General features: G+C 37.3%; 1 protein-coding gene across 1 annotated transcript in view; it reads left to right on the top strand.

Moving 5' to 3' along the window:
- WWOX (WW domain containing oxidoreductase) overlaps positions 1-21,412 on the top strand; it is a 495,868-nt gene that overhangs the window by 19,283 nt on the left and 455,173 nt on the right. Inside the window, exon 5 of the mRNA XM_017820961.1 lies at positions 5,340-5,446. Within this exon, the coding sequence (XP_017676450.1) occupies positions 5,340-5,446 (107 nt within the window). The remainder of the gene's footprint in view (positions 1-5,339; positions 5,447-21,412) is intronic.

Raw genomic sequence — 21,412 nt, 5'->3', positions numbered from 1 at the left:
TCGTAGTAGCAAGATTCTTCCCTAAACCACACATCATTGTTGTGGTGTTTCAACCTGAAAAGAAGCTTATCCATGGTTTTAGCACATTTAAATCTGCTTTACTCCTTTCCTGAGGAAGTGTTGAGTAAGATGATCTGATTCAATGTCCCTGGTGTTTAGGTCTTCCAAATTTAAAGAAATCTAGTGATGTCTAGGAGACAAGTCTCTTTTCCATTTATATATAGTTCTCTTGGGTCCCAAAAATCAGAAGACACAATATTTCCAAAACCCCAAATCTAGACTGAAAATGAATCAACTTCACTCTGCAAATAGGGCATTTGTCTATTTATAAGAACCCAGTAGATGTTTGCTGCAATTCAGAAAGCAGCATCAGAGTTTGGGAGCAGTGTAGTGGGGTGAAAAAGAGAAACCTGAAGACAGCTGTGACTGTGATTTTGTGCTTACAAAATCTGAGTTGGTTTCTGCTGTTGTACAGTGAAAGTACAAGAAAGCCACCAGTGTATGAAAGGCCAGAAATATGCAACACACAGAGACCAGGACTTCTGCAATTCTACAGAACACTTGTGTTCCCTTAGCTGATCTTAAAATGTTTACTGTAGTGGCAGGGAAGAAACTTGTCTTCTGGACTCCCTTTTAGTTTCTTTTCAAGCTGCCTGTGATGTAAGGCTCGAGGAAGGCTGGGCTTTAAATCAATCCTTGAGCACACGTGGATCTTTGGGCCTCCAGAGCTCTTCCATGGATGGAGAGAAAGCAAGAAACAATTCTGAAGAATCCAGGTGTGAGCAAACCCTGTAGGCTTTTACATGGAGTACTAAGCTGTTGCAAAGAAAGACAGCATCACTGTGTTTCAAATATGTTGTTAATGGCAGATCCAAATTATCCCAGAGTGTTCAGGAGAAGGTAGGGAAACTGAAGAAAACTTGCTGTTGTCTGAAATGTTTTTTTGAATTTCTTCTTGTGTTTTCAAACTTGCTTGTATTTGAAATAAAGAAATGTTTTTAAAACGTGTAAATGCCCGATGCAAATCCGTTACAAAATGTCCCCCGGTGATCGATGGACTGTATGCTGTGTATTTAAACAAGAAATCACTGCATTGCTTTTCCACTCAGTGAATCCCTTTCTCTGTTTTACAGAGGAGGTGGCACCGTTTGACAGAGCCCTGTACTCCTCTGGTGTATGTTGACACAGTGCAGCAGGCATTAATTGAGCGATGCTAACAGCTTCTTAATTGAGACCATTAGCTGAAAATCTGCCCCAAAATTCAGTGATAGCGGTCGACTGCAGATAACCAAGAATGTGAGAGTATTGAACAAGTCATCATAGAAAATGAAGAATAAAATCCAGTGCTAATTTCTGAGGCTTTATGAAAAGCAGGCTGTAAGAAAGGGCTGAAGGGTTTTAAATGTCTCCAGCAAATCCCATGTGCTTGTAGCTCTCTTGTTAGTTCTGCTCCCCGTCCTTTAGGTTAGCTGGTGATGTAGAGCTGTGCCATAATGTTTATCCTCATGTATGTCTTATTCTTAAACAGGATTTTCACTTCTGAGTGTCAGATTAGAGCTCATTCAGCTTGAGCACCAGCAGCAAGAGCAGTTGATCTCAGCACAAACTTGAGATTTCCAGGGCAATCGCTTGAAATTAGTTTTATGAAACATTTGCTCAAAATAGGATATTTAAATACTTTATACAACGCAGTGATTGCTTTTCCAAAGTGGATGTTACTTAAGCATGTTGTTCTTCTGTCACATTTGGGGGAAGTATCTGTTTAATTCTTTGTAATTGGCTGTCCTTGGTGCTCAAGTCTATAATCCTGTGCTGCTTTTCTTGTGTAGTTTTTCCTACTTTTAAAAAAACCCACTGCTAGCATATAACTTGTTGGCAGGCTGTCTGTCTGACCTGGGTTAAATAGCTCTGCAGCTGCAACACCCCAGCACTGTGGTACAGGGAAGATTCACCCCTGGAGGATACAATTTGTTTCCTGGAAAGGAAGCTGAAATCTTCACTGTTACTGTCCCTTCGTGTGCCACTTAAGTGGTGTCAGTCTCAGATTGAGTGAAGTTTTAAAAAAGTCTTTTGAAGTCCACAAGAGTTACTTTGGTGGGAAGAATTAAGGTTGCTCTGGTTCCTTAATTTTGCATGTCCTTTACATAGTTGTTTAGATTTCTCTTCCTATTAAACCATACTGTGATTTTTTTTTTGTGGTAATGTTTTACTGTTTGGGTGTTTATGATCTTTGTGGTTTAACTTTGGTGTATGAAACCACACTCAGTGTGGATTGTGATTCAGTGGTAGTTTTTATAGAGAGGTAAGATTTTTATTTATAGAGTTTAAATAGCTTTGTACTTTACTCAATCCATGTGTTAGGCTGAGGTTTTAAAATTTACTCTATATTGAAAATATAGGTACATTTTGCTGAAGAACAAATGTTGATAAACTTAGTTAAAGACAGTGAATCTGATAGAAAATGTTTTCTATCCTGCTAGAAGCTTCTCCCCACCTCGTCAAGTTTTTTGACACTGAGAGACAAAAGAAGCACTAATTTTTGCAGAACCAAAGAGCTAAAGCTGTAAAATGACTTGGACACTGAGGGTGCTTCCAAACTCCTACTTCAGATATTTCACTTGGAAGTTGCATTCTTCTAAGCTCCTGTATAGCTGTTTCTCAAACTGTAAAGGTGCTTAATTGTACTGCTTAATGAGGATTTTTAGGTCTATGAGGGCATATTTTAAGGACACATAAAACATGCTGCAGCCTTGAGAGTGAGCAAGTGGGTGTGTAGATCATACTTAAACTCCAGTGAGCTCTATGAAGAAGAGATTCTGTTACCTCTGCTGGTAGATGATCTGGAAAGGTGCCTTATGAATTATGCTCCCCACAAAGTGATAGAAAGATCAAGTAGTGATGGTTGTGTACAATCCTTACCTATAGCCAGTAATTCAGTAGTTGAACTGAAGCCTTTATGTGGTTTGGGGTACCTGGGTTTATTTTTCTCCTTTTGCATATATCCAGCTGTCCTAAACACAGTGCCAGAGTGTTTGTGAATTAGTGGTTTAAAATATGTGTGATAGGGAGACACACCAGCACTTGGCCTGTGGCAGTGTTTGAATGGAGGGTTTTTTAGCACATGTTTTTGTGTAAAGATTCAGAACAAGTCTAAAGGTGAAGAATCATGCTTTGGAAGCTCAGAAAAGAGTGAGTATGACCTAAAGAGAAGTGCTTAACACTGATCTCTGAATTTACAGAGTCAAGATGGTGTTAAAATGAACTAAGTTCACAGCATGTAACTTAGTTTATAATGAGAATCAAGTTATTAACTATAACAGTGAAAGGCATGGACTTTATTACTTTGCACAGTGTGACCTGGGGTAGAGTTAGCAAAACATCATCATGTTTGCTGAGTAACTTGGCCATCAGCTCTGGATCTTTGTGTAACAGTAACAAAACTGTTCCCAGGCATAACAACTAGTTTTTAATAATACAGTAAGCTAGTCAAAGTAAGTGTATTTTTATGCAAAGCAAGAAGCATAAAAGCTAATAGTACCCTGGTATGTCTTCTGTTAGTTACATGAAAAATTCTAGTTAAATGTGCTTAAAGTGGAATTAGGAAGAGGGGAAATCTTTGCATATGCTGCAGCTGAATTCATGTGCATGCAGTGAATTACCCAGGTAATTAAAGTTGCTTGGTGCAGTGAATGGCTTTAAAAGAGATACAAGAAAATTGCTTGGACTTAAATACCATAAGTATGTAATTTCAGAAAATGCTATAGATTTGTCTTGGTGTCTGTTGTTTCTATAATGTAAGTTATGTCTTGTGCTGTAACTGGATTTTGTTGCTTCAGGGTGTTTTGGAAGTGAGACAGCCCATCTTAATAGGCTTTTTGGTAAACAGTTTTTAACAGGAAATCATGAACATGCTGTAAATGTCATAAAGTTAAAACAAATACCTCTTCTCTTTGACTTCTTCACATACTTCAATTGTTGGGCATTTCAGTTGGAGTCTTCATTTTCTGGTTGAAGCTTGTCTAACTGAATCCTTCAAGCAAAGTTATGCCTCTTCCAGCTGGGTGGCAATTTCTGTTGTTGTCACAGTTCTCCATGGAGAGGGACAGCCAGTGATACTGTTGAGTACATCACAAATATGTGGTAGCTCACTCCTGAGATTTGAAGGCTCCTTTTAGAAAGGAGAAATGAAATGTCCAAATTCAGAGTGGGGAAGATATGATTAACAGTGTTGCACTGGGTGGTGTGCAGTTGTTTTGAAATTCACTGTGAAACTTTGTTCTGTGGGTGAAAGAAAAAAATCTGGGGATATAGATTTATTCTGCACTTTAATTACAGCAAAGTGTGAGCTGCCTGTCCATTAGTTTCAGATTTAGAAAGAATGTGCTTGCAGATTAAATCATACCTGTAAGTTTTGCAAAGGAAAGGAATTTTTCATGGATTATTTTTTCTGTGTCATCTCATACATCCAGTGACCTGTTTAGCCCCATGATAACTATCACCAGTATATTGAAGCTGCATGGTATGTGATTGATTGTTCATAATGAGAAAAAATTGTTCTCCACATATCAGCTGATGGTGAGACAAAAATTGAGTTGATTTTACACAGATAATTTAAGGAAAAGTTTAGCAAAGATTTTCAAGTGTGTGGACAGGGAAACATACATGTAGATTATAAATGTTCTTAGGTAGAATCACATTTTCTAAGCATGAGTTTGACATTCCTCTCTTGGGAATGGTTTAATACTTGGGTGGTTCTCTGGTCCCTGGTTTTGTGCAGCAGTCCTACAGATTAGATGGTGTTTGCACTGGAAAAAGAAGCCATTATTGCCACGTGATTTTGATCCTTATTCCCTCACACATCCCACTGGATGTTCCCCCTGCCACAGCTGGTCCTCTGATGACTCAAAGGCTCACTGTGCATCTAAAGAGCCCTGAGCTCAGTTCTGGAATACTCTATAACTTTCAGCGTGGAGTTTCCAGGCACAGGAGTTCTGCAATCTCACCGAATGCCTCATTCTTTACACTCAATCAAGTGAGGAGCAAGTAAAATCCTGCCCTTCCAGCAGCTGAACACACCCATAGGCTGAGAAGTTGGGTCTGTTTTTTGGAGATGCCAAGTCTGTTTTGCACAAAATACACAAGCATTGGTCACAAAGACCTGCTCAAATTGAGGTGTATTATGTTTTTTCATACGTGCTCTTAAGAACTGAGTCGAGATGAATGTCAGACAGGTTGTCAGGCTGCAGGTAGCCTTAGTGTACTTACAACCTTTTCGTGAATTTTATAGCTCTGTGTTGTCACTGGGACCTATTTCTGACTGGGAAAATGTTTTATCTCAGGTTTTGAAACTGCAAAGTCTCTGGCACTGCACGGGGCACACGTGATCCTGGCCTGCAGGAGCCTGTCGAGAGGCGGCGACGCCGTGCAGCGCATCCTGGGGGAGTGGGTAAGTGATGTACAGAGCGTCCAACACTGAGCTCTGCTTTCCAAGACACAGACTCTTTTGTGCATTACAAGCAGTTCAATAGATATGGCATTTTCATGCAGGAATCTAAAGAGGGAGGCGTTTGTCTTACTGTGTAACATCCTGCCCGGTCGCTGGCGTGTTGGAGGTTTTTCATTTCCTGTGAGTGTGTTGGACTGCAAGGCTTGACTTGTCACCCTTGTTACCCACAGGTGCTTTGTGAGGGCAGAAATGTTTGAAAGAACCACTGAGGCGTTGTTTCAATAGGAAAATGGGAAAACCATCCAACAGGCCCCAAGTTGTATCAAAAATAGACAAGTTTGGTCGTGTCATTGGAAAAGTGCAGCTTTTGGAGCCAAAAATTGCTGTGGGTTCGGAGCAGGGATGGGGATGGATCCCCCTCATCCATGGAATGAGCTGTGCTGGTCTCTGTCATGGTTTTTTGGGAGCAGGGATGGGGATGGATCCAGAACCGAAGTGTCCATCCTCCTTCACTTGGTTGTACACAGTCAAATATTAGAGACAGCCACTGTTTTGCCCATAGTTTGCCTGCAATGAGAGATTTCAGGGGGTCGTTCCTGCACTTTTAAAACACAAATGTTTCCCTCATTTTCTGTCCTAGTCCATCAGGCCCAGCAGCCCTGTCTGTCTCAGTGGCTTTTTTTCTTCCAGGTTCTTCCCACTTTCTTTCATTTTAATTCCGTTTTGTCACACAAATACAAGCTTTTCAGCCCCGTCTATTTCCTTGTTGCTCTTTGACTCCTAACTTTCCATGATACCCTTTTTTTGATGATCTTCTAAGGCCCTTATTGAAATATATTCATTGTTCTTAATTTATTCCTCCCACAATCATTTACTTGCTAGTAAGGATTGCAGGCTACTTTTGTGTGAGCTTGCTGGGACTGCTGAATTCCAGGAGATAATCTGGTGAAACTTTACTAAATGAAAGACCTCAGGATGAGATTCTTGAATTTTTATTTCTTTCCAGCTAAAACTAGTGATGACGTTTTAGTTTTATTTCCCGAGCTCTTAAAGTATTTCAGCTGCTCCCAGATGACATGGGAGAGCATTAATATTTACACATAAGTAGTCTACAGATAATTATAATATTTATTAAAAGTTTATTGCAAAACCAAACAGTGCTTATTTACAAGTATTTCCAAATGAGTGATGCCTATAATACTGCTCGTTTTTGTGACTGTAGGTTTCATGAAGAAACAGTCTTTGGATTTAGGCCTTTTTCTCTTGCCCAGATGATATTAATGATTTACAGTAAAGGATTGGGAGTGAAAAATGTCTTCCTTTCTGACTCAGTACTTTCCATTGAAGCTCCTTTTTGCTTGGTTTTGTTTGTTTGTTTTTTTTTTTTTCTTCAATAGCATGGAATTCCAAGAGGATTCCAACAGGGCTGAGTGTAGTGTGTGTTGCTTAAAGTTCATTTGTCTGCTTTCTTTCAATAGAACTGGATTTGGTGATATTCTGTTGTTTGAATTTAACAGTCCCAGTCCAACTAAATATAGCTGTATATATGGGTTTTATGTCACTAAAGTAAGGCAGTAGTGAGTAGCTTTTATTTGAAAAATATCCCATTTGCCCCCTTGATTCTAACCATTTCTGTGAGCACTTTGAAGACAATGGGAGTTCAGGAATACTTTTCTCAATACCTGTATTATCTCACCAAAAGTTAGTGAATTGTTAATTGAATGAAGATCACTGAAGGTCAAATTACTTCCGAAACACAAAATTTATTTACTAACGGTTTTCAAATTCTAATTGTTCAGAAAAAGAGTCTCATCTGTAAGCTGGTAGCTGGAAAACCTTCAGTGAGTCTTTGTAATGGCTTTGTTGTTGTTTATTGAGAGGGACTAATTAACTTTGATTATTGCACTAATATTATGGCACTTTGACAGTCCCTCAGATTTATGACTCTGGGAAAATAAACAAATGAAATGCAGGTGCTGGAGCAGAAAGAATAAGTTATTACTGAACTTTAATTACTTGGAGTGTGTAACCAGGAGAGAATTAGTTGATGAATTACAAGATGCTTAAAATTTACATCAAATTGTAAGCAATCTTGAGGAAAACAAACACAAAAACCTGCCCCAAAGTCAGTTACTGAAAACAAAGAGACAAAGATTAATTTGATTGATTTCCTTCTAGTATTAAAATATTGATGTAAAATATTAATTTTTAGCTCATAGGTGTAACTGCAGAGCAGGAAGTTGTTAATTGAAAATTCTTTCATAAAATGAAAGAGCTTAAGAAAAATGTCAACAACCTCTGCACATGGTTCAGATGAATTCTCAATATGAAACTGCAACTGTTCTGCTGTGAAGAACTTCAAAGCATCCACAGTGTTTTGTCTCCTTTGTAGGGAAAGCAAAATTATTGAAAGGAAATAGATTTACTTTTCAATTTGGAATCAATTTTTTAAAAAATACATCTGCTTAGGATGCAGCTTTACAAGGCCTCACGTTCATTTTCAGGTAGTATTTTCGGAAGCAGTAGTGCTACCTACTTGTTTTATGTTTTCTTGTAAATCTCTGAGATTAAGTCTCTGAGCTGCACTATAAATACCATGTTCCTCAGTAATTTGAGAAGTGGAAATTCAATAAATATGTTCCTACTCTTCAACTCGGTTTCCAAACCCCATGTTCTTCTAATTTGCATGAAATGTGCTCTTATAAAAAAAAGACAAAAACATTGCCAAATGGAGTTCCAGTGTGTTTACCTATCATAAGTGTGGAGCTTTACTACTGTGATGGTAATAAAATTGGTGTCTCTATTAAAACATGTGTATTATCAAAAGCAACGTGTATCCTACGCTGACTTTTCTGTGGGACAGTGTCCTTTAGTAGTCAAGGTTTAAATGTTGGACACAGAATATTTCCTTTTTTATTCTTTGCTGTCTGATGCAAAAGAGAGTTCCACATGCTTTGCAAGAGACAAAATAATTAAAAACATGTAACGAAACAACTTGTTACTTCAAATTTTGATAAAATTATCTAATTGTTGTTCTGTATTAACTAAAACCTGAAATATATACGGGAAAAAAATGTAATTCTTAAAAACCCAACAACAACCTTTGCCAAACCACAACAAACCAAAACAAACCCAAATCAAACCCACTGTAATGCAGCATTTAAAAATAAAATACAGTGCATGTAACAGTACTTGTGAAAACCACCCAGCTTGTTCCCTTGGTGAGTCTGTGTGTGACATCTGTGTCTGGAATTCCATAAACTGAGTGTCTGCAGAAACACAGCTCTGCTCTGGGGCCTGTTGTACTTCTAAACAAGTTGTTAGGCAAAAAAAAAAAAAATGCAGTTTCAATCCGCTCCTAATGAAAGCTGAAAATCAAGTTTATAAAGAGAAAATGGGACGGCTAAATGGCTTGGGAAAATCCAATTGTTAAGATTTAGAGAAAACAGCAGGAATAATGGGAGACAATGAGATTTTTTTCAGATTAGCTGCCATTGCGTTTAATAAGCAAATTCAAACTGATCTTAACTGGCTGTTGGAGACAAATCTAGAAAACTTTGTTTATAACAATTTGTGCCTGAAGAGCTGTTTTACAGAGAATTTGAGCCATTTGAGTAGGGATTACCCGTATAAACTTGCTAATTACTTTAGATAACTGACATTTGCTTGCAACCTGCAGTATTCCAGTTCTTTTCTTTCTAAGCTACAGCAGAATTTTGCTAATATTGCAAATAAAGGGTAATTGCCTTGTGTAAAGGATTGTTACAAGCTCTAACTAGTCTAACTAGTCTGTCAAGTATAATTTTTATGGAGAGGTATGGTTGGTTATATTGGTACAATCCAATGCTTTGTACACATATATACATACAGACAGAGAAAGGAAGAAAAAGTATGTAAAAGCAGCAGACAAAAAGAGAGATCAGTATAACTTTACATTTGATCTCTCGAAAATGAATGTTCATGCCCGACGACGTTCAATATCAATTTAAAACTGTTTGATAATTTCTTGCTCAGAAAAGAGGAAATTAGAATTCTAAGAGTTATGATTCGTTTTAATCAGAAAGAAATTGTCAAGCATAAATCTCTCCTTGAGTAGTGAAAAGGCCTGAAAGCAGCCAAGAAAAAAATATCAATACTTTGCAAAGGAGGAATGATTGTTCCAATTCGTAGCTTAATTGACTTTGAGGCTTAATGAAAAACACTACAGTGCTGTTTGTACACATAGTTGCTGTGACAAACATGGAAATCTATGCTCCAGGAAGAGAAGCTAGGTAATTTATTTTACATTATTATTGATATAATTTTCTAATTGAGTATGAGCAGAATGTTTGGATAAGACTGCACAGCTCCAGATGTTAGTGGTATTCTCAAGAAAATACTTAAGAATATGAATGAATAAAATATTTCATAAATCACAGCTTTTCTTGCCAAGGAGCTCTCATTTATTTATTCCTGTCAAATAGTCTTTGAAGTAGATATTAAAAGATAAATTGTAAGTTTAATATTTCATAAAAAGTATAATGTTTCTTTTGTAATTCTTCCTCAGTGTTAAGCCTACAGCGACATTAAAGATTACAATACACTGTGAAAAGAAAACTTGGGTTTTCTTTTTAAGTAGCAACTTAGAAGGTAGAGATGTGACAAGGGAAGAGAGAAAAGAAAAGCAACAAAACAAACGTGACTCCTTGCTGTATTCCTTTCCCCCGAAGTATTCTTCACCTAAGGAGTGATTTATATTCTTGCTGATTAAGTAACTGAATGAAATTAAAACCTGATCAGTGAGTCTTTGTATTCCAGTTGTGATCTTGTAAAGCACAGAAGGATGAGGAGCAAACTGGCCATGTTTATACAGACCAGGGGCAACAGTTTTTTGTGTTTTGGCTCCGTGTGTTTTCCCCCTCGAGGAAGGGGGGCTGATTTCCACACAGTGTTTTGTCTCCACTGCTGTCCTTGGTTTACAATTTTTTGTGTATAAGTGTCTAATACAGAATAGCTCTGTAAAACATTCTTCTGTCGTAGTCACTTTATGCTAATAGATGCTAATCTTGACACGGAAGATAAAATTTCCTTTTCTGTCTCCTTGGTGTTAATTTTGTGAGCTTTTCCTGTACACCAGTCAGGCTGTTAATACACAATTTCTATATTACGTGAGAACTCGCACAATAAATTGTTTTTGGAATTAACTTAGGTGAATGATTCCAGGGGGATATCTCATCATGGTTAGTGACAGATTTTCATTTATGGAAATAGATGAAGAATGTGTGGAGGATGGCTTTGGAGATGTAGCAAATACTGAAGGAAGCCACAGACTGTTAGTACAGAATGAGAGAGTTTCAAAGTGGTGCTAAATGAAAGCTCTTAAAAAATAACCTCTTCAAAGTGGGAATTATTTTAGAATTTCCTACCAGTAAGGCCCATGCATTGCTGTGAGAATATTATTTCCAATATTCTGTTGTTATTTTTAAGAAAGAGTTGTCTTGTTTCAAAGCAAGATACTCTAAAACTATGTGTTACTGGCTCACATGCCATCACAGTGTAATATACAGTTATAAAAACCTGCAGTATACAGACATATTTCATTTTCCAGTGCATGAGTAGTGCCCATGCTGAAGAATCAAGGCAAAAACAGTTATCCAAACCTTGCTGTGGGGAAAAGGCCTTGCCCACAGGAATTATCTTGTATTAAGTGAACTGGTAATACACATAAAAAAAATTCTGTGTCAACTGTCTCACTTGCAGCTGTAGGCACTCAGCTAAAGCATTACTGCCCCTGCTTTTTTTGATTTTTAAGGGTGTGATCCAGACCCTTCTGAAGTGAAGGAATCTTTTAATTGGCTAATTGCAATAGAATCAGACCTTATGTTATTTGCAGTGAATTGACAGCATAAGCATTAACCAATCCTGGTGCTGGTAACAACTCTTTGAGATCAGTAGGAAAGTATGACCAGATTTTGGCCATAATGTTTAAGACTTCAGTAAATTTCTGTGAGTAATTTGCTCAGTTGAGGCACCTTAAGAGAGTGATGTGTGCTGCAAAGCTGTTTTCCAAATACAGATGCTTAAAAAAAACCCCACGTGAAGTTAAAAACATTTAACAATTTAATCAACATTTACATGGATGGATTGTTGAGATTTTTTTTTTTTGGTACACTATAAACATATGGCATGAATTTAATTTCATTACAGATGCTGAGAAAAGGGAAAGGCAAATATTTATATTACATTCATGTTTTACCGTAAAAACACTGTTCACTTTGTTTATACAGTTCCACTGTTACAGTTTTTATGGTTAGTAATGAAACCACTGTAAAACAGAGTCTGAATTATACAGCAGTTGTGTTAAGCCCCTAACTTTGAGGGTTGGGCATCCTTCTGAATACTGATATAATTTACTTAGAGTTGATGTATTGGCTGCAGCTGAACTGTTTCATACTTCTGTTCTCATCTCAGTGAGCTCTGCACTGTTACTGTGTAGATATATGGAGCTGATAGAGTTTTATTATTTATTATGATGGAGCTTTCAACCCAGGGGCACCCCCAAACCTGAAGGAACCCTTAGACCTGATAGCATTGCCCAAGTCCAGGAACAAACCCTAAATCCAGATGCATCCCAAACCTGGCAGCACCCAGGTGTGTCTGAATTCATGATGCTGCACACAGCTGATAGAAAAACCATCAGAGCACTCTCACAGCTGTGAGATTGGAAGGTTTTTAAAAGAGCGAGACAATTTGCCATGATTTCCTCCTGTAAAGACAAAGTTGTCTTTTGAGTCAACTAAATTACTTTTGCCCTCATAATTCTGTTCTCCTCCCAGTATCTGTTACACACATATATATATAGATATAAAAAAATCTAAAATGTAATTTTGAAAGAAGTCACAGTATCTTACCGTTCCTTAATTTTTTCTTCCAGTCAGCAGAATTTTATACATAGAAATGTCGAAGTGATCTTTTTGGTAATTTGTTTCTTTAGCACAGCCCTGCTGTTCTTAATCTGGAAATGTGAGTCACAAAATCCCTACCATGCCTAAAGCTTTATAATAATACTACTTAAATGCAGTTTGAGCTTTTTAACAAAAAAAAAAAAATAAAATTTTGAGACAACCCCCAAACAGTGAGAGACCTCAGGATAACCCCTTTAAAAACTGCACTTCATGCTTAGTCTTCAGTTAAACGTCACTAGGAGACACTGTGTGCTAAACAATATCACCAACCTGTCTGGAGAGGTCTGTTTTTTTAAAAAAAGAGTAGGCTTTGTACATTGACTCGATTGTAGCTTATAGGGTGCAAAATCTGGGTTTTCTCTGATATTGTATATATTTAGTGTAACATGGGTTGGGCCTTTTCCCGAACCTTTCCCTCTCAGAATCTTTTTTTTTCAATAACTATTTAGTGTTGTTGACATTGAAAACTTACTTACTAAAGCCCAGGTAGATGTGTTCTTACATAAAGTGAGTTCTGCTGTCACTGGATTTCTGCTTGTCATTTCTGGGAGAGGAGGAATTAGAGTGTCTGGATATAATTTTTTTTTTAAAACCATCTTCACAATTAATCTGATTGTAACATAAGCTTGTAATATATTCCATTAATGAAGAAGACAAGCTTAGCTTATGGTAAATACAGTACTAAGTGTTTATAGTGCATTTCATATTTTACATGATTCCCTTTATAATTCTGCTTATCTTTTCATTCTAATTCCCTAAAGGATGTATAAAAGAACCCCTAAAGAGAGTAATTACTGCTCTATTCCTTAACCAAGGCTCCTTTTGCAAAAAGAAATCTGAGCAGCTTTTTAAAGAAGGCAGTTTTAAATAAAAATGCAAATAAGCTGCTTTGTAACCACATTAATTACCCACCTAGCCTCTTATTACCGTGTTTGTATTGTTTGCAAACACTATTTACAGTCGTGTGGAAATTACCATTCCTGGGCTGGAGGAGGCTGCTGGTGGTGGGTTGTGCTTTGGAACCAATTAGAGTGAACCCTGTCTCCAGCAGGGCTCGGGGGAGCAGGAATAGCCTTGCAATGTCAAACCACGGCGTTCACTCCGGCTCCTTGTAATTATATTATTGGTCCTCTTTTGCCTCTGCAATGAGTTTCATTCTCTGCATTTTAAAACTTAGCAGGCAGCACCGTGTCTTGCTGATGGTTTAATATTTCCTGGGATCGTTTTTGGTGGAAGTCGCGGTGAAATCCAGCGGGTTGGTTTTGTCCCCAGATTGGTTCTTGGCTTTAATTTTGCTAAGAAGTAAACAAAAGCCTCGTGCTTTTGTTCAAGATCTCACACATTTCCGTGTCATCGATTGAAAACCCAACTTTATTAGTTTATTTCGTTATCAGAAGTGGACAGGGTGAAGTATCTGTTAGTATTAGAGGGCAATAATTGTAGGTATTTCAACACTTTGAAGCAACTCTGTGCTTCATAGTGAAATGTGGTCTTGTTTGTTAAGTGCAGTGAACACTTGTTGCTTACTTGGTGTGGGTTGTGTTCATGTCTTGGTTTTCTCTGTCACAATTGTGAAATGGGCCTTTACTCTAAAAATTGCTCAGAAATGAAAACTAAACCAAAGACATGTCTCAGCACTTGTGCTTTTAGGCTTATAAATGTTTCCAGATCCTAAAGAGTTTGATTTGATGGGTCTGCAGTGTGAAGGATCAGTTCTTTAAGATTTGTTTTTTTAGGCTGGTAACCAGTCTGTCAATCACTTATGTCAAATAAGTCTTTGGAAATAGAGAAACACTTTTGGGTTGAGCTTTGTATGGGGAAGAAAATGTAGAGAGATAATTTTCTTCCTACTTGTGAAGCTGCACTGCATGGACCTGCAGTGCTGTGACAGTGTGATAATCTTTAAAGGATACTTGCAGGTAAAGACAAAAATCTTAAAGGTCTGTATCAGTCCTGCTGTAACACTGAATATATAGAAAATACCAACTCCAGGATGGTGTAGTACAACTGCAGATTTGTTATGCATTAAAAAGGAGAAGAAAAGTAAAAGAAGCACGTTGCTGGATCACTTAGAGTTTTTAACAGTGACAAGGGATTAATGTGAGGGCGTCAAAAGAAGCACTGACTTGTTTCATGATTCACAATAGCTTATAAAACTGAAGATAATTATCAGGCTTATATGACTACAGAGCAGCATAAGTGACATAAAACAAGCGCAGCTGGAGTTCAGCAGGAATGCAGGAGATGTATAGAAAACAGGCTTGCTGAGTAAAGTGCTTAAAAGGTACTATTAATTTGGTTGCTTGTCAATTATATTTCTAAATCTGTTATTACTATAAAGCCAAAGCATCATATTTTTTGTTTAATTTACTGTCCTTTCTAATTTCTCCTCCTCCTTTAATTCCCTTTTATCCTGATAATCTTCTTCGAAGATGGTGAAGTGGGGACAGAAGAGCACTGGACTTTGCTTGGTCCCTTGAACTACTCTTTAACAGTCCATCGCTTTATCTTTTCTCTCACTTTGTGATATTTAGGTGTGAGAAATTACACTGCTTTCTCTGAAAGCCTCCATTTTAGCAATGCATGATGGGAACTGCTTTTTATCACTTTGGCTCAGGTGGGGTCCAAAATGGTCGTGGTTCTTTGGGTAATTTCACAAACCAATAATTGAAACCTTTGGTGTGTCCCAGACAGTCTTATTTTCGTATGAATAAGATGATTTGTTACCTGCTTATTTAGCTTAGCTGGTTAAGGCATGAGGGTGAAGACACCATTGTGCTGAAAATATACATGGTCCTTAACTTAGTAAGAGGTGTAATAAACCTAAGCTGTATCAACATGCTGCAATTCAAAAGAATGTATACTTCTCTTTTTCATTAAAGGATCTGTTTCCCAAGCCCACTGAAAATACTGATTTTGCCTTGAAGAGTTTTGGATCAAGCCCAATAAATCTGTATCCATTAAGATTGTTTTTACAAGGCAGAACTTTAGATACATGTTTCTGGCCATCTGACCACACTTAATTTGCCAGTATTTGTGATAATTTGTGTTATTTCATGTCAAACATGGGAAGGTGATTGTACTCTCCTGTGCTTGGTGGTGGGTTTTTTTGTTTGGTTTTTATTTTTTTTTCTTAATTAAATCTGGAACTGTGTTACTGAGATTTCTTAGAGCTGTGTGAAGGAGTGCACACAAGATATAACTCCCCTCTCATTATGAAATGAGGTGATTTGAAAAATCTTTATTTTGCCTTTTTCTGTTTTATGGCTTGGAAGGAAGCACTTCACCTAAGTGTTCTGATTTTTGCATTAAACCACTAGTAATTTGGTTCCAATAAAGATACTCAGTGCATCATTTTGCAGAAACACCTGTATTAGTATAAAAAAAGAAGCAGTAGTGTGCTAAACTTGTTCTTTCCCGTATTTCATTTGAGGTCACTGAGGGATAGCATTAACTTCAACAAGAAACTTTGCTTATCAAATAGAAGTATGGAATTAACGCAGCAAAATGAATATTTGGGGTAGTTTTTGTTTTTACTGGAGCCTGGCAAAGCAAGCCTTGAACCACCAAAGTAAATCTTGATCCAACATATAATGAAAAATTAGCATAAAATGTGTAACTAAATACTTTTTGTATTTCCACGTGTGCTTATCTAAACTGTCACTATTTTAATTTTGAGTGAGAAATAAATCAGGACGTCTTTACCTTGGACTTGTGCTTTGTAGATGCCTCTTTCAGGTCCTCTAAATCCTTACAAATATACAAAGGACAGCTGTGTGATTTGTGGAGTAGTTCTGGTCTTTTGGTATGCCCTAATTCTTAAGAGAGACATTTTATGCTTGGACTGTAGTTTGATTTCAACTGAAACATCTTAAGGTGTCTTAGGCCTTGAATATTTGTTGGTTGTGCTGACAGAGAGCTGTTTGTACTTAAAGGTCCTAAACACACCGTGTTAGGCACTTTCAAAGGAGATCTTGAATGAGTTTTGTACTCCAGATTCTTGACAATGTGGTAGGCTGGTGACAGTATCTGATTCAGCTTAGTTGCGTTGGTAGATGCTCTTTATGAAGATGGAATTAAATTGCTAAATAGGCTCATGGTTAACATCTCTTATTTTGCCAAGATGGAACTGCTAAATGCATCCTACTGACACGAGCTTTATGTATACTTGAAATGCTGGGACAGTATCATTGCAGTGAAAGACAGTGAAAGGGAAGTGCAGCAGGTACAGATCTGGTCTGAGTAAATGAATAAACACTTTTTTTTTTTTTTTTTTTGGTTTTAAAGGAAAACATAGAAATGGCTTTGTTTCTTTGCTTTCTGGAGAGTCATCTCTACTCTGATTTCCCAGGGAACCAAGGCATGCTCAGTCACTGTATCTGCCCTTCCTTGTCTAATAACTTTTGGTCCCATAGAGTGTTTAGAAGCAATTTCTTACAAAAGATAAAGATCCTTAGGATAATTAGGTTCCTTAAGCAGTGAGCTTTGCAAAAGGGTGAGTAACCAGTCAGTGGGCAGAACTGAAGGGACTTTAGGCTCTTGGACCTTTGAGAGAACCTTTGAGAGTAGGTGGGAAGGCAAGCACAGGACCCAGGTCAGGGAAGATTTCAGTCTGCACTTGGATTGTGCTGTGGTGCTTTGGGTGTTAAGAGTTCTCACAGAATTGTTACTCTGCTGTGCAGAAGAATGACCTGTAAACTGCCTGCAGCTTCCAGACAGGACATCAGGAGAACTGAAGTGGTGGTGACCTTCTCTGTGCCAGGGTGACATTTATGCCTTGTGTGGTCAGGGAGCTTTAGTATTTTCCTCATTTATACTGTCTTATAAGTTTTAGGAACTGCTCATTAATATAGTCATGTTTAACATGTTATGGTTACAAACAAAGACATGAATGTATGCACTCATTTCTAATTAATTTGTGTAATTATGTTTTATAATCTAGGTGTTTGCAAAGCAGAACGTAGTACACCCCATTTACTGTCTGCTGTAGCTAATAAAAAATAATAGAATGAAATAAATCTTGAAACTAACTTTAATTGTAAGTATAGATTAGTTGTAAATTATATCTTTGTTGTGTTTATTTTTAATTCTGCAGTGTTGCAGGTTTGTAGAGCATCCCAATTAGTGTAGTTATTCGAAGTAATGATGAGTTAATTGCTGTAAATGCTGAATGTTGTTTCTGTGAGGGTTTAAATACAGTACAGAGATACTTTTCTAAAATGTAGGACTAGAAATAAAGGGAAAAGGGAAACGTTGACAATAATGAGACCAGTTAATTTTATAAAGATTTTTTTCATTCAAAGTGATGATGCAGATAAGATGATTAAAAACATGGGAAGAAGAAAGAAATATAACAATTAAGAATAAAATCTCGGCGTCTCAGCTAATACCATTATAAACATGGACACAAATGAGGTAAACCTGTATTTTTCACTATGCATTCATGTGTTAATTGAGAAGAGGCATTTGATTGAGTTCATCTGAAACCAAATTCTGCTCTTGTGACTCTGCTTGTGTTCACTCCCTGAAGCCTCTCTGGCTCTGCAGCTCCTCTCGTGCAGGTTGGTGGCCTTCCATGTCAGTAGTGCTTCTCTGCCACCTAAGGCAGTCAGTGTTGTCAAGTTTGTTGTTGTGAATATGTTTAAAGAGTGGAAAATGCCTCTAGCTCAAAAGTGGAGTGTGTTTTCCTTTCTGATGAACAGTAGTAAATCCTACCCTCTTGGAGGTTGTGTGGTGTACCTGTGAGGAATGAGCTGATCCACGAGGTTTCCTTGAGCATGCATGCTGTAAGAGATATTAATAGCTTCCTTCAGCAGTGTCCCACTTAGAGTAGCTTTGAAATGCAATATTTCATCCTGTCCTGGTTAAATTAACCTTACATTTCCCTGTGAAATGGCATGACTACCTAGAGAAAATTTGAAGTGTACTATGTACATTCACACTGCAGGGGGGAAAAATGGTTTCCAGGATAGTATTTATGCATTAAATATTTAGGGTTGGTTGTCTCTCAGTTGAGTGCAGATTTGGTAATGGAAACTGGTGCCATGCACTCCTCTGTTTGGTGACCTTTTTAAATAATCAGAGAAATATTAAAACTCCTGCAGTCAGTTGCTGTGACTTTAGTGATAAGCTTGATTTTTACATGCAAAAGACTTTATAAAGCATCAGCAGAAAACTGTTCCTCTGCTTGCTAAGAATGGTGCAGTAAGGGAGAAGCTCTTCCACTCCTTTGGGGCAGTTTTGAGAGCCCTTGCCTGTACCAGGAATTCACTGAGAGAATAAGGCTGAGAAAAACAATGCACAAACCTGAAAGTCACAGACATTCAGGTTCATCTGTTTGGTCCTGCTATGACAGAAATCATTACGAGTTTGATAGATTTATTTACAAAGACTTGCTTCAATATTTAAAGTACATCTATTCCAGCATTCTTCATTTCAAGCTCGGCTGTGGATCAAGATGAAAGAAAAATTAAATTGTGTATTGAAGAGCTGTTAATTGAACTGCACTGCATTTAGCAAGGGAGCATCAGCTTCAGGCAGTCAATACTACAGAGAATTTTTAATGTACTGTATCACTAGATTGTCAGTTTGTATTGGAGAATGCAAACAGACTGCTTCGACTGATGGTAAAGCCCTGAAAACTTTTAAGTTGTTGAGTGGAGAAAATGTTATTTTACTTTGATATGTTGTGACAAAGTTGTTGATGCAACCAGGAACAACATTTTTTTAGGTGAATATTATTTGAATATTGATTGCTGTCTATTTATTCTTTAAATAGGTAAAAATTGTGTACTGATTTTTTTTTTTTTTAAATGGGAACAAAAAGAATTCTACAGAATTCTTGAACTTGCACAAATGTTACTTTGCAATTTGAGCAGCTCTGAAAGTCTCATTTAAAAATATTAGTTCTCTCCAGATATAATTCTGGAAAATAGCATATCAAAAAGCTTTAGAAATGCTTTAGAAAAATGTTATCTCTCTTTCCTAAGGCAGTGTTAATTTCTTTTGTAGTTAATCTTTTGCGCTGGAATTTAGTACATTTATAGTTAAAGATTCTTTTTAACAGCTAAATTATTTAAGCACGTCTTCTAGGGTAACATGGTCTGTTTGGTGTTAAGTATGGAATACTTTTTATTTCATTTTCTTCACTGATAAAAATGAAATGACCAGAGGCATTTGTAGAACCAGAACAGATTTAGGGCTATGGTGTTAGATTAAAGATGTACTATTCCAAGACATAGCTTGTTACAGCTGTCATACTTCAGGATAAAATTCTTCCTTTTGATGGTCCTTACAGGGCTTAAAGTCTGCCTTCAGAAAAGCCAAAATGAATCTGAAACTTGTTAATAATCTGTGGATTTTTCCATAAACGTGGTAGGTCTCAAGTAAGTGGTAAACTTAAAAATGCCAGTCCCTGCTGGTGCATTGTCTTCTCTTGGAGCAGAAAGATCACTTGTGGAGGTTGGGTTTAGTCTGGTTCTTCTTGGTACCCCTGTGGCATCTGAGGAGATGGAGTGGCCTTTTTTACCAACACTCAAATACCACACAGTATTTGTAGTTCCAGTTGTGTAGAAGAAGAGTCTTCACTAGTGTGAAAACATGGGTGGCTTCAAAAGGTACTGAAGTCTCACCAAACCAGTGAAAGTCTTACGGCTCTAAAAACAAAATAGAAGAGCCAAGTCCACTTTGTGTGAGTACCTGACTTGGCTTCATTAATCTGGGGTTCTGCAGCCAAACTTTCTGCAGAGCTGACAGCTGTGCAGGGAGGGGAAAGGTGTTCACACAGATTTCATCCCATAGCTGCTCACCCCGGTGGGCTGATGTTGCTGAAGCCAGGATGGATGTTGCTTATGTGCTGTCAAATTGTTGTTGCATTTTGCAAGTTTATTTCTAGTGGTTTCCCCTTGGTAAAGTCTTGGAATGTTTCTTACCAGGTGAAAAACTGCAGGAAGGGTGGTACTGCATATTCTGAACACCCCGGTATTTTGCTTTCCAGGTTTCAAAAAGTTAGGACCTAGATCAAAAGTGTGTATTTGATTTAAAAAGTATCCTGAAATATTTGAACTTAGGCTTGTGTGCTGCTTACCTGATTTTTCAGAAAGATTACAGTTACTGAAATATTACACTTGAAAGTTGTGTAAGAAAACCCTACTTCATATTAGAAGCTATAATTTTAGTATCTAAAATACCTTTTATGCAATTCAAGTAACAGTCATTGTGCTGTATGCCTATTACTTTGAATATTTGCTTGAAATAGTAATGTCTAGCAACATATTCAGTGATTTTCCAACCTTTTGTCTGTGTGAGACTGTTTGACAACGTGAATACACACAGTGATGTTCAAGAACCCTTTGCATGGCAGCTTGACTATCAGAGTAATTAAGAGAGTTGTCTGAAGCTCTGGTAAATGTCATAAATCAGAGGTCAGCTTGAAATCATGCAGAAGTCAACTAAAATTCTTCAATTTTATTTTTATGTAGGTAAATCCTGTATCTTCTGCATAGTGTGCAATGGTCTGATTCTGAGAACGATTGTAACAGATTTAATGCAGGGTACACAAGTAAATCCATTAATGTAGTTGAAAATTTACAAAAAAAATGCAATTGAGATGACCAGCAAGATCAGGTCTCCATAACATGCTGTTTTATTGTTGGAAGAATGGAAATTTTCTTTCCATGAAGAAAACTCAAGTTGAGGGGCTTCCCTGTGACTCTAAGGTAGTTAAAGTTTAAATGTTAATAGGCTTCAAGAAGATGTGCATGCATTTTTTTTTTATTAGACTACCAGTTAATTTGTGCAAACTCCTCATCTCCAGGCAATCTGATTAAAAAAATTGTATGTTTCCTGTTTCTCTGTGCACTGTGTAGCTGCATGAGGCAATATCTTTAAAATGTAAAAAAGCCTACAAAATGCACAGTCTGATAACAACAACAAATCTAATCTAAAGTGACAACTGGGAGACTTTCCCAGACGTTTTTCTCTTTAATGTAACATGACTTTAAATTGATGCAGCCCCACAGTG

Source organism: Lepidothrix coronata, unplaced genomic scaffold, assembly GCF_001604755.1.
Source record: "Lepidothrix coronata isolate B3197 unplaced genomic scaffold, Lepidothrix_coronata-1.0 Scaffold87, whole genome shotgun sequence".
NCBI lineage: Eukaryota > Metazoa > Chordata > Aves > Passeriformes > Pipridae > Lepidothrix > Lepidothrix coronata.
The sequence above is the reverse complement of the archived record's forward strand: the minus strand, read 5'-3'. Positions and strand labels throughout refer to the sequence as shown.